We start from the raw sequence: 13529 nt of genomic DNA, 5'->3' as shown, positions 1-13529 counted from the left end.
GCTGTATCCTCACATGGCAGGAAGAGAGAGAGAGCAAGCTCTCTGGTGTCTCTTTATAAGGGCACTAATCTTATATGAGGGCCTACCCTCATGACCTTATCTAAACCTAATTATCTCCCAAAGGCTCCACCTCTAGACACTATCACATGAGGAGTTACGGCTTCAACATATGAATTTGGGGGGATGCAGTTCAATCCATAGCAATGCTCTTCTAATTTTTTCTATACTTTTTTCTTTAGTTGAACTCATTTTATATTTTGCTTTTTGCTCAACATTCTATTATTGGCATTTTCTAGTGTCATTAAAAATTCTAAGTGACATTTAGCAAGCTAATCTTCAGCCAACAGATCATGCTTATGCCAGAGATCATTTGTGTTTAATAAATAAACATTTTAATGGAGTTTTATAATTTTTAAGGTTCTAAGTCTAGTAATACTATGAGTTTGAAATACATACAAATTAATAATATTAGCTAATTAGACTAAGAATTTTGGTAATTAAACTATAGGCAAAGAAATAATTCGTGTTGTTACTTGTTCTTCCTGCTAATGTACATTTGCTATTAATTATCTTAACTGTAACTCTCCCTAAATGTTAAAGAGGGAAAACAAATTAGGTTAATTTATGCCTCATGATGCGTTCCGTTTAGTTCTTCTCTGACTCAAAAATAACACTACTTTCTGCCTAAAACAATAATTTTCATTTAAATTTTGGGCTACCTGGATATCTTGTGTCTCGTGTAAGCAATTAATAAATGAAGTACTTTATGCTATAGACCAGGCCACACTGGATGACATGGAGAAGTCTGTGAATGATGATATGAAACGGATCATTCCTTGGATTCAGCAACTTAAGTAAGTTTATTTAGTTCAAAACTAAAAATGGAAACTTCTTTTGACAAGGTAATATTTTCTTCTCCATCATTACTCTTGACCACCCACTATCCTTAATGTTTATGACATGAAACTTGAGTACCTTTTGGTACTTAGAATCTAAATTTTCTTGGAATAGGTCCAAGATGGCAGTGCTTTGTATCAAATTCCCCTCTAGAGCAAATATAGGTATGAAGGGCGTGACACTCAGCTTTGATTCACTCAGCTTTGACACTCACATTTTCTCCTGTGCAAGCACTCTACCAAATACTTACACAATGAATTTTATTGTATCTGGTGTTCTTTGCAGTAGAGTCTTATTTGCTCTTATCTGGGATAATCTTCATGGTATGAATCTACCAGCTGACACTTTCAGAGTAGTCATTTCTGCTTCTCTAATACTGTCATTCAGTTTGTCTTAGAATCCTTTGAACGCTTCAGACTGTTAAACTAAATAAAACTGAAAATGGAGCTAGAGATAATTGTGTGAGGTTTCATTACCACCCTGGTACACAAAGGTACCATTATGGCAACTCTAACAGACTCTTTTTAAATCGATAAAACAGAATTCCAAGGGATAAAAATAAATATCAGAGATTAAAACCAAACTGGCAAATGGCGGGGTGGGGGAGTGGGGGTGTGGGGGTGTGGAGCCAGACTGTTCAGTGGGATTTAAATACTTAAATCTTGATAATTCACATCTTGCACAACTTAACGCTTTTGGGCAGTTCCAGCTAGTAGAAATATAACCTAAAACCAGAAAGTCAAGTCCCAAAAGCTTTAAACTTATCAAATGTGTACCTATACTTAAACTCACATTATTTATAGGAAAGGTCCCCTTGGTTGTCACTTACAGTGGTGCTTCTCAGATGATCTTTGGTGAATGACCGGTTTATCACTAATCTATCACGGGACGTTAAACTTTTTGAAATAACTATTGAAATATAATGTACATACCGTAAAATTCAACTGTTTTAAGTGTACAATTCAGTGACTTGTATTAAATTTACTGAGTTTTGCAACCATAACCACAATCCAGTTTTCGAACAATTAGAACATTTCCGTTGCCTCAAAAAGATGCTCATTTACAGTTAATCCCCATTCCCAGCCTCAGCCCCAGGCAACTATGAATCTACTTTCTGTTTTTGTAGATTTTTCTTTTCTGGACATTTCATATAAATGGAATCATAAAGTATGTGGTCTTCTGTGACTGGCTTCTTTCATTTAGCATAATGTTTTGGGATGCATCCATGTTGAAGCATGTACCAGTACTCCATTCCTTTTTATGGCTAACTAACATTCCATTGTATGGCTAGGCCACATTTTATTTATCCATTCATCAGTTGATGGACATTTGGATTGTTTCCACTTTTTTGGCTCTTATGAATAACACAGCTGTGAGTATTCATGTGCAAATATATGGCTGGACTTCTCATTCCACTAGGAATGGAATTACTGGATCATACAGTAAATTTAAGCTTTTAAAGAAGTTGCCATACTAGTTTGCAAAGTAGTTGTGCCATTTTACAGTGACATCAGCAGTGTATGAGGGTTTGCATTTCTGTACATCCTTGTCAGCGCTCGTTACTGTCTTTGACAGTGGCCATCCTAGTGAGTGGGACAGGTGTCTGACTGGTTTTTACTTACATTTTCTAGGGACTAATGGTGTTGGGCATCTGTTCATTTGATTACTTTTTTTTATAACATGCAATGAAAACAAATTCTAGAAAAAAGAATTGAAAAAAATGTTCAAAATATAAGCCTCCTTTTTTTATTAGCGTGAACAGACATAAAATTGCATTTCAATACATAAAATCAGAACAAAAAATATAAGAAAAAAATTCAAAATCTATATATTTTTCATTGAAAGTGAACATATACAGACAAGATATTCTTTACTCAAATTTGTTTTTCTTTTTTTTCTTTTTCTATCATCTTTATTGGAGTGTAATTGCTTTACAATGGTGTGTTAGTTTTTGCTTTATAACAAAGTGAATCAGTTATACATATACATATGTTCCCATATCTCTTCCCTCTTGCGTCTCCCTTCCTCCCACCCGCCCTATCCCACCCCTCCAGGTGGTCACAAAGCACCGAGCTGATCTCCCTGTGCTATGCGGCTGCTTCCCACTAGCTATCTACCTTACGTTTGGTAGTGTATATATGTCCATGCCACTCTCTCACTTTGTTCCAGCTTACCCTTCCCCCTCCCCATATCCTCAAGTCCATTCTCTAGTAGGTCTGTGTCTTTATTCCTCTTACCCCTAGGTTCTTCGTGACATTTTTTTCCCTTAGATTCCATATATATGTGTAAGCATACGGTATTTGTCTTTCTCTTTCTGACTTACTTCACTCTGTATGACAGACTCTAGGTCCATCCACCCCACAACAAATAACTCAGTTTCGTTTCTTTTTATGGCTGAGGATATTCCATTGTATATATGTGCCACATCTTCTTTATCCATTCATCTGATGATGGACCCTTAGGTTGCTTCCATCTCCTGGCTATTGTAAATAGAGCTGCACTGAACGTTGTGGTATATAACTCTTACTGAATTATGGTTTTCTCAGGGTATATGCCCAGGAGTGGGATTGCTGGGTCATATGGTTGTTCTATTTGTAGCTGTTTAAGGAACCTCCATACTGTTCTCCATAGTGGCTGAACCAATTCACATTCCCACCAGCAGTGCAAGAGGGTTCCCTTTTCTCCACACCCTCTCCAGCATTTATTGTTTCTAGATTTTTTGATGATGGCCATTCTGACTGGTGTGAGATGATATCTCATTGTAGTTTTGATTTGCATTTCTCTAATGATTAATGAAGTTGAGCATTCTTTCATGTGTTTGTTGGCAGTCTGTATATCTTCTTTGGAGAAATGTCTATTTAGGTCTCCTGCCCATTTTTGGATTGGGTTGTTTGTTTTTTTGTTATTGAGCTGCACGAGCTGCTTATAAATTTTGGAGATTAATCCTTCGTCAGTTGCTTCATTTGCAAATATCTTCTCCCATTCTGAGGGTTGTCTTTTGGTCTTGTTTATGGTTTCCTTTGCTGTGTAAAAGCTTTGAAGTTTCATTAGGTCCCATTTGTTTATTTTTGTTTTTATTTCCATCTCTCTAGGAGGTGGGTCAAAAAGGATCTTGCTGTGATTTATGTCACAGAGTGTTCTGCCTGTGTTTTCCTCTAAGAGTGTGATAGTTTCTGGCCTTACATTTAGGTCTTTAATCCATTTTGAGCTTATTTTTGTGTATGGTGTTAGGGAGTGTTCTAATCTCATGCTTTTATATGTACCTGTCCAGTTTTCCCAGCACCACTTACTGAAGAGGCTGTCCTTTCTCCACTGTATAGTCCTGCCTCCTTTATCAAAGATAAGATGACCGTATGTGTGTGGGTTTATCTCTGGGCTTTCTATCCTGTTCCATTGATCTATCTTTCTGTTTTTGTGCCAGTACCATACTGTCTTGATTATTGTAGCTTTGTAGTATAGTCTGAAGTCAGGGAGCCTGATTCCTCCAGCTCCATTTTTTGTTCTCAAGATTGCTTTGGCTACTCGGGGTCTTTTGTGTTTCCATACAAATTGTGAAATTTTTTGTTCTAGTTCTGTGAAAAATGCCAGTGGTAGTTTGATAGGGATTGCATTGAATCTGTAGATTGCTTTGGGTAGTAAGAGTCATTTTCACAATGTTGATTCTTCCAATCCAAGAACATGATATATCTCTCCATCTGTTTGTATCATCTTTAATTTCTTTCATCAGTGTCTTATAATTTTCTGCATACAGGTCTTTTGTCTCCCTAGGTAGGTTTATTCCTAGATGTTTTATTCTTTTTGTTGCAATGGTAAATGGGAGTGTTTTCTTGATTTCACTTTCAGATTTTTCATCATTAGTGTATAGGAATGCCAGTGATTTCTGTGCATTAATTTTGTATGCTACTATTTTACCAAATTCATTGATTAGCTCTAGTAGTTTTCTGGTAGCATCTTTAGGATTCTCTATGTAGAGTATCACGTCATCTGCACACAGTGACAGCTTTCCTTCTTCTTTTCCGATTTGGATTCCTTTTATTTCCTTTTCTTCTCTGATTGCTGTGGCTAAAACTTCCAAAACTATGTTGAATAAGAGTGGTGAGAGTGGACAGCCTTGTCTTCTCTAGTGGAAATGGTTTCAGTTTTTCACCATAGAGGACGATGTTGGCTGTGGGTTTGTCACATATGACCTTTATTTTGTTGAGGAAAATTCCCTCTGTGCCTACTTTCTGCAGGGTTTTTATCATAAATGGGTGTTAAATTTTGTCGAAAGTTTTCTCTGCATCTGTTGAGGTGATCATATGGTTTTCCTCCTTCAGTTTGTTAACATGGTGTATCACGTTGATTGATTTGCGTATATAGAGGAATCCTTGCATTCCTGTAATAAACCCCACTTGATCATGGTGTTTGATCCTTTTAATCTGCTGTTGGATTCTGTTTGCTAGTATTTTGTTGAGGATTTTTGCATCTACGTTCATCAGTGATATTGGCCTGTAGTTTTCTTTCTTTGTGACATCCTTGTCTGGTTTTGGTATCAAGGTGATGGTGGCCTCGTAGAATGAGTTTGGGAGTGTTCCTCCCTCTGCTATATTTTGGAGGAGTTTGAGAAGGATAGATGTTAGCTCTTCTCTGAATGTTTGATAGAATTCGCCTGTGAGGCCATCTGGTCCTGGGCTTTTGTTTGTTGGAAAATTTTAATCACAGTTTCAATTTCAGTGCTTGTGATTGGTCTGTTCATATTTTCTATTTTTTCCTGATTCAGTCTCGGCAGGTTGTGCATTTCTAAGAATATTTCCATTTCTTTCAGGTTGTCCATTTTATTGGCATTGAGTTGCTTGTAGTAATCTCTCGTGATCTTTTGTATTTCTGCAGTGAAAGTTGTTACTTCTCCGTTTTCATTTCTAATTCTCTTGATTTGAGTCTTCTCCCTTTTTTTCTTGATGAGTCTGGCTAATGGCTTATCAATTTTGTTTCTCAAAGAACCAGCTTTTAGTTTTATTGATCTTTGCTATCGTTTCCTTCATTTCTTTTTCATTTATGATCTCCTCTTTATGATTTCTTTCCTTCTGCTAACTTTAGGGGTTTTTTGTTCTTCTTTCTCTAATTGCTTTCGGTTCAACGTTAGGTTGTTTATTCGAGATGTTTCCTGTTTCTTAAGGTAGGATTGCATTGCTATAAACTTCCCTCTTAGAACTGCTTTTGCTGCGTCCCATAGGTTTTGGGTCGTCGTGTCTCCATTGTCATTTGTTTCTAGGTATTTTTTGATTTCCTCTTTGATTTCTTCAGTGATCACTTCGTTATTTTTTTTTTTTTTTTTTTTTTTTGCGGTACGCGGGCCTCTCACTGTTGTGACCTCTCCCGTTGCGGGGCACAGGCTCCGGACGCACAGGCTCAGCGGCCATGGCTCACGGGCCCAGCCGCTCCGCGGCACGTGGGATCTTCCCGGACCAGGGCACGAACCCGTGTCCCCTGCATCGGCAGGCGGACTCTCAACCACTGCGCCACCAGGGAAGCCCTCACTTCGTTATTAAGTAGTGTATTGTTTAGCCTCCATGTGTTTGTATTTTTTACAGATCTTTTCCTGTAGTTGATATCTAGTCTCATAGCCTTGTGGTCGGAGAAGATACTTGATACGATTTCAGTTTTCTTAAATGTACCAAGGCTTGATTTGTGACCCAAGATATGATCTATCCTGGAGAACATTCCATGAGCACTTGAGAAAAATGTGTATTCTGTTGTTTTTGGATGGAATGTCCTATAAATACCAGTTAAGTCCATCTTGTTTAATGTATCATTTACAGCTTGTGTTTCCTTACTTATTTTCATTTTGGATGATCTGTCCATTGGTGAAAGTGGAGTGTTAAAGTCCCCTACTATGAATGTGTTACTATCAGTTTCCCCTTTTATGGCTGTTAGTATTTGCCTTATGTATTGAGGTGCTCCTATGTTGGGTGCATAAATAGTTACAATTGTTATATCTTCTTCTTGGATCGACCCCTTGATCATTATGTAGTGTCCTTCTTTGTGTCTTCTAATAGTTTTTATTTTCAAGTATTTTGTCTGATATGAGAATTGCTACTCCAGCTTTCTTTTGGTTTCCATTTGCATGGAATATCTTTTTCCATCCCCTCACTTTCAGTCTGTATGTGTCTCTAGGTCTGAAGTGGGTCTCTTGTAGACAGCACATATGTGGGTCTTGTTTTTGTATCCATTCAGCCAGTGTGTGTCTTTTGGTGGGAGCATTTAATCCATGTACCTTTAAGGTAATTATCGATATGTATGCTCCTATTCCCATTTTCTTAACTGCTTTCAGTTCGTTATTGTAGGTCTTTTCCTTCTCTTGTGTTTCTTGCCTAGAGAAGATCGTTTAGCATTTGTTGTAAAGCTGGTTTGGTGGTGCTGAACTCTCTCAGCTTTTGCTTGTCTGTAAAGGTTTTTTCTCCATCAAATCTGAATGAGATCCTTGCTGGGTAGAGTAATCTTGCTTGTAGGTTCTTCTCTTTCATCACTTTAAATATGTCCTGCCAGTCCCTTCTGGCTTGCAGAGTTTCTGCTGAAAGATCAGCTGTTAACCTTATGGGGATTCCCTTGTGTGTTATTTGTTGTTTTTCCCTTGCTGCTTTTAATATGTTTTCTTTGTATTTAATTTTTGACAGTTTGATTAATAGGTGTCTTGGCGTATTTCTCCTTGGATTTATCCTGTATGGGACTCTATGTGCTTCCTGAACTTGATTGACTATTTCCTTTCCCATATTAGGGAAGTTTTCAACTATAATCTCTTCAAATATTTTCTCAGTCCCTTTCTTTTTCTCTTCTTCTTCTGGAACCCCTATAATTCAAATGTTGGTGCGTTTAATGTTGTCCCAGAGGTCTCTGAGACTGTCCTCAGTTCTTTTCATTCTTTTTTGTTTATTCTGCTCTGCGGTAGTTATTTCCACTATTTTATCTTCCAGGTCACTTATCCGTTCTTCTGCCTGAGTTATTCTGCTATTGATCCCTTCTAGAGTATTTTTAATTTCATTTGTTGTGTTGTTCATCATTGCTTGTTTCATCTTTAGTTCTTCTAGGTCCTTGTTAAATGTTTCTTGCATTTTGTCTGTTCTATTTCCAATATTTTGGATCATCTTTACTATCATTATTCTGAATTCTTTTTCAGGTAGACTGCCTATTTCCTCTTCATTTGTTAGGTCTGGTGGGGTTTTATCTTGCTCCTTCATCTGGTGTGTGTTTTTCTGTCTTCTCATTTTGCTTATCTTACTGTGTTTGGGGTCTCCTTTGTGCAGGCTGCAGGTTCGTAGTTCCCGTTGTTTTTGGTGTCTGTCCCCAGTGGCTAAAGTTGGTTTAGTGGGTTTTGTAGGCTTCCTGGTGGAGGGGACTAGTACCTGTGTTCTGGTGGAGGAGGCTGGATATTGTCTTTCTGGGGGGCAGGTGCACGTCTGGTGGTGTGTTTTGGGTGTCTGTGGACTTATTATGATTGTAGGCAGCCTCTCTGCTAATGGGTGGGGTTGTGTTCCTGTCTTGCTAGTTGTTTGGCATAGGGTGTCCAGCACTGTAGCTTGCTGGTCGTTGAGTGAAGCTGGGTGCTGGTGTTGGGATGCAGATCTCTGGGAGATTTTCACCGTTTGATATTACGTGGAGCTGGGAGGTCTCTAGTGGACCAGTGTCCTGAAGTTGGCTCTCCCACCTCAGAGGCACAGCACTGACTCCTGGCTGCAGCAGCAAGAGCTTTTCATCCACACAGCTCAGAACACAAGGGAGAAAAAGTAGAAAGAAAGAAAGAAAGAAAGAAAGAGGATAAAAGAAAATAAAGTAAAGTAAGATAAAATAAAGTTATTAAAATAAAAATTATTAAGAAAAAAACTTTTTAAAAAGTAAAAAAAAAAAAAAAAAAAACGGGCGCACAGATCTTTAGGACAAGTGGTGAAAGCAAATCTATACAGACAGGGCTTCCCTGGTGGCGCAGCGGTTGAGAGTCCGCCTGCCGATGCAGGGGACACGGGTTCGTGCCCCGGTCCGGGAAGATCCCACATGCCACGGAGCGGCTGGGCCCGTGAGCCATGGCCGCTGAGACTGCGCGTCCGGAGCCTGTGCTCTGCAACGGGAGAGGCCACAACAGAGAGGCCTGCGTACCGCAAAAAAAAAAAAAAGCTATACAGACAAAATCTCACACAGAAGCATATACATACACACTCACCAAAAGAGGAAAAGGGGAAGAAATAATAAATCTTGCTCTTAATGTCCACCTCCTCAATTTGGGATGATTCGTTGTCTATTCATGTATTCCACAGATGCAGGGTACATCAAGTTGATTGTGGATATTTAATCCGCTGCTCCTGAGGCTGCTGGGAGAGATTTCCCTTTCTCTTCTTTGTTCACACAGCTCCCGGGGTTCAACTTTGGATTTGGCCCCGCCTGTGCGTGTAGGTCACCTGAGGGCGTCTGTTCTTCGCTCAGACAGGACGGGGTTAAAGGAGCAGCTGATTCGGGGGCTCTGACTCACTCAGGCCGGGGGGAGGGAGAGGTACGGATGCAGGGCGGGCCTGCGGCGGGAGAGGCCAGCGTGTCCAGCCTGAGGGCGCCGTGTGTTTTCCCAGGGAAGTTGTCCTTGGATCACGGGACCCTGGAAGTGGCGGGCTGCAGAAGCTCCCGAGAGAGGAGGTGTGGATAGTGACATTTGCTCGCACATAGGCTTCTTGGTGGTGGCAGCAGCGGCCTTAGCCTCTCGTGTCCGTCTCTGGGGCCCGTGCTGTTAGCCCCGGCTCGTACCCATCTCTGGAGCTCCTTTAAGCAGCGCTCTTAATCCCCTCTCCTCGCGCACCAGGAAACAAAGAGGGAAGAAAAAGTCTCTTGCCTCTTAGGCAGCTCCAGACTTTTTCCCGGACTCCCTCCCGGCTAGCAGTACTAGCCCCTTTCAGGCTGTGTTCACGCCGCCAGCCCTCTCCTTGCGCTCTGACCGAAGCCCGAGCCTCAGCTCCCAGCCCCGCCCGCCCCGGCGGGTGAGCAGACGAGCCTCTCGGGCTGGTGAGTGCCGGTCGGCACTGATCCTCTGTGCGGGAATCTCCCCGCTTTGCCCTCCGCACCCCTGTGGCTGCACTCTCCTCCGCAGCCCCGAAGCTCCCCCCCACCCGCAGTCTCCGCCCGCGAAGGAGCTTCCTAGTGTGTGGAAACCTTTCCTCCTTCACAGCTCCCTCCCACTGGTGCAGGTCCCGTCCCTATTCTTTTGTCTCTGTTTATTCTTTTTTCTTTTGCCCTACCCAGGTACGTGGGGAGTTTCTTGCCTTTTGGGAGGTCTCAGTTCTTCTGCCAGCATTCAGTAGGTGTTCTCTAGGAGTTGTTACACGTGTAGATGTATTTCTGATGTATCTGTGGGGAGGAAGGTGATCTCCAAGTCTTACTCTTCCACCATCTTCCACCCGTAACTCAAATTTTTTTTTTTCTGCAAAATCGTAACAAAAAAGTTGAGTGAGGGCTTCCCTGGTGGCGCAGTGGTTGAGAGTCCACCTGCCGATGCAGGGGACGCAGGTTCATGTCCCGGTCCGGGAAGATCCACATGCCACGGAGCGGCTGGGCCCATGAGCCATGGCCGCTGAGCCTGCGCTTCCGGAACGGGAGAGGCCACAACAGTGAGAGGCCTGCGTACCGCAAAAAAAAAAAAAAAAAAAAAGTTTAGTGAAATAGCAATCCCATGTATGCTTTGAAAGAATATCTTGTACGTATTATTCACACATTTATAATTTATATATATTACATTTGTAATAGATTTAGATTTTTAATGTGGCAAATGAGCTTGTTTCTGGTTTGTTGTAATTAATCTCGGTTGGATTGATGATGACGCAAATCACAGGAGATAATGTGTATCTTAAGTGTTTCCATGGTTTTTTTAAAAATAACATCTATAGTAGAGATACCAGTCTCACAAAGGTATGTTGATGAGAGTGGAAGTAGAGATCTGAAAGCAGTTTTTGCAAGTTCAGAATATTCGTTTTTAACTGTCATCCAGAATGAGGCAAGTATTGGTGTATTTTAAAAATTTGTTTTCATTGTTTTATTAATAGTTCTAGCAATTGATCCTGTGAAGCTGTAGTTAAATTTGTTTTTCAGGGTAAAAAAGCAGTTTCCAGATTCTATACGTTTTGGGGGGTAATAGTTGACAAAGTGCCGTTAAAATATTATATTATTAAACATGGTTTTACTGCACATGACTAGTAAATATTTTGTGTCACATGCGGCTCACCACAAAAATGCAACAACATCCAAACTGGTCTGTGCCCTGTTATGCAAGGCAAGCCTAGTGATCGTGATCTTGGATGTTGTGGCACTGTTAATGTTGCTATGAAAAGCTTCTATATTTGTATTCTTAGTTTTTGAGTTGTCTCATTGTGGATCAGTGAGAGTTTGTGTACCAATCATTTTATCCCTTTTTCACATATTATATGGTATCCTAGCCTCAAGGATAGACAGTCAGATAAAAGGAATAAGAGGAGTACTGTAGTAGAAGCATCAAAGTGAAATCTGGTGGCTTAACTGAGAGAGCGGGGAAGAAGGTAAGCAACACTTACTGGCACCTGCTAGGCATATCTGTCACTTTATATGTACAGTATAAAAACTGGGACTGAATATCTCCAGTGATACCAGAAAAATGAGATACTTTTATACTTATTGTTTGTTCTATTTTGTTTTATAAACACTTCAGGCATTTTATAAAAGATGTTGAGATTAGTTTGTGCTGTCTTATAAAGCATAGGAAATCTTTCATCTCCTATAATAAACTGATACAGTGTCTCAGCCTTAATACTAGTTAATTCTACCTTATTAATTAAAATCCATTCACACTGCAGTTTAAACTCCTTAAACTAGAACTAGAACTAACAGTCCAGTACAAAACTAGAGGAATGATTCATCATTATGGTCATGTGTCCTTTTACTAGTTCAGTTAAATTTCATATTAATCGGTTTCTTAGTGGTCTTTAATCTATTTATAAATCAGTAGCACACAGTTAATCAGAAAAGTGTATGATTTTGTGATTTGGATTATCTCTTTTAAGGTTTTGGCTTGGACAACAGCGTTGCAAACAATCTATAAAACACTTGCCTACAATAAGCAGTGAAACATTGCAGCTGTCCAATTATTCAACCCATCCTATTGGAAACCTTTCTAAGAATAAGCTGTTCATTAAGCTTACCCGTCTTCCACAATACTACATTGTAAGTATGCAAAGGGGTGATTTGGGTGATCGAGTTCAGTAATTCTATTAATATCTTGAATAATTTATTGTTTGGTTTAACTTGCAAATGTATTTTATTGGATATTTGAATTTTGTACGGTGATTCTCAACCCAGGAGAGGGGAGAGAGATGGTAGGGATGAGGGAGAGAGGAAAATCATGTCTGTAAGAAATTATATAATGATTAGGCAGGGTTGGTGAATATAAGCTATGCCCCTATCCCTCACCCTAGGATCTCTCCTGTAGTGAGGCCTAGTTTCTGCTTGGAATGAGGCATCTCTGTGTAAGAAAAAATTTGAAAGCAACTACTGTGAAGGTTTGGAGATGTTTTGGTGTCAGATAAACTTGTTTGGCTTTAATCAAATGTTAACGTGTATAACGCTGCCTTTTAAATATGGCTGACTAAAGTAGCTTTATTTTCTCATCCTTAATTGATTGAAGGCATATACATCCATTTTATTGATTGCATGTACCTTTCAGTACACTGTAAAATCCTCATTCCTTTTACACTCCAGGTGTTTTCTAGTAGTTCCTTTGAGATCATTGAATTGGTTAAAATTTGAAAGAGTTTGAAATATGGACTCATATATTTTATAAATACATGTCCTGCTTGTAGAAATTTTTGTGTATACCAAGTAGATATTTCTAGATAAGATTCTAAGGAGGTTGAAACAACTTAATTCAGGATTGTTGGTTGAAGGTAATGGGACTGAATTTTTTTTAAGGTTTTAAGCTGTACTTTTAAAAGATACTGTCATAAAAAGGTAGCCTGATATATCTTAAGTTAGGGTTACTTATGTCGATGAATAAGTCTGTCATTGATGTGAAGTTCACTTTTTTCTGAATTCTAAAATACCAGCTGTGGAACTAGATCTGGCACGTGACAGAGGATTGTTGTTTCAGTTCTCTGTGAGCTGCCCGGTCTACATATGAAATGATATACATAATAATCAAACCTATGAACACACAAAGATCTTTTGTACCCAGCCACACACAGAATTAAATGGTTATAATTTATTACTTTCTGACCTTATTTAGTATCAACAAAAAGCCAGGCTTTACGCTTCAGTGACTAGCGATTTACTATAAAGCAATAATTGGTTTCTCATGATTTAGACCAAAACTGAATGTATACTACTCTCCATCCTTCATCTTTCTCACTTAAGGATGATACGTTCATAGTAGTGGGAAGAACTACCATGGACATTAAGAACAGAGGAAAGTCTTCCTGCCTTTAAATGTCTTTCTGCTATTTTACTCTTGCCAGCTGTATTGAGATATAATTTACATACAGTAAAAATTCAGATGTTTTAGTGTCTGAAGTTTAAAAAATGCATACAGTTTTGTAACTGCCATCATCCCCCAGAACTCCCGCATGCTCTCCTCTATAATCAGACCCTCCCCCCACTCT

At 39.6% G+C, this 13529-nt stretch overlaps 1 protein-coding gene across 1 annotated transcript in view; it reads left to right on the top strand.

The window, feature by feature from the left end:
- The window catches only part of MED14 (mediator complex subunit 14), a 74697-nt gene that overhangs the window by 22949 nt on the left and 38219 nt on the right, over positions 1 to 13529 (top strand). Inside the window, exons 12-13 of the mRNA XM_065900613.1 lie at positions 776 to 854; positions 11940 to 12099. Coding sequence (XP_065756685.1) covers positions 776 to 854; positions 11940 to 12099 — 239 coding nt within the window. The remainder of the gene's footprint in view (positions 1 to 775; positions 855 to 11939; positions 12100 to 13529) is intronic.

The sequence above is a fragment of the Phocoena phocoena genome, chromosome X, assembly GCF_963924675.1.
Source record: "Phocoena phocoena chromosome X, mPhoPho1.1, whole genome shotgun sequence".
In the NCBI taxonomy this organism is placed as follows: Eukaryota; Metazoa; Chordata; class Mammalia; order Artiodactyla; family Phocoenidae; genus Phocoena; species Phocoena phocoena.
Note: the sequence above shows the minus strand (reverse complement) of the source record. Positions and strands in the feature narration are given on the sequence as shown.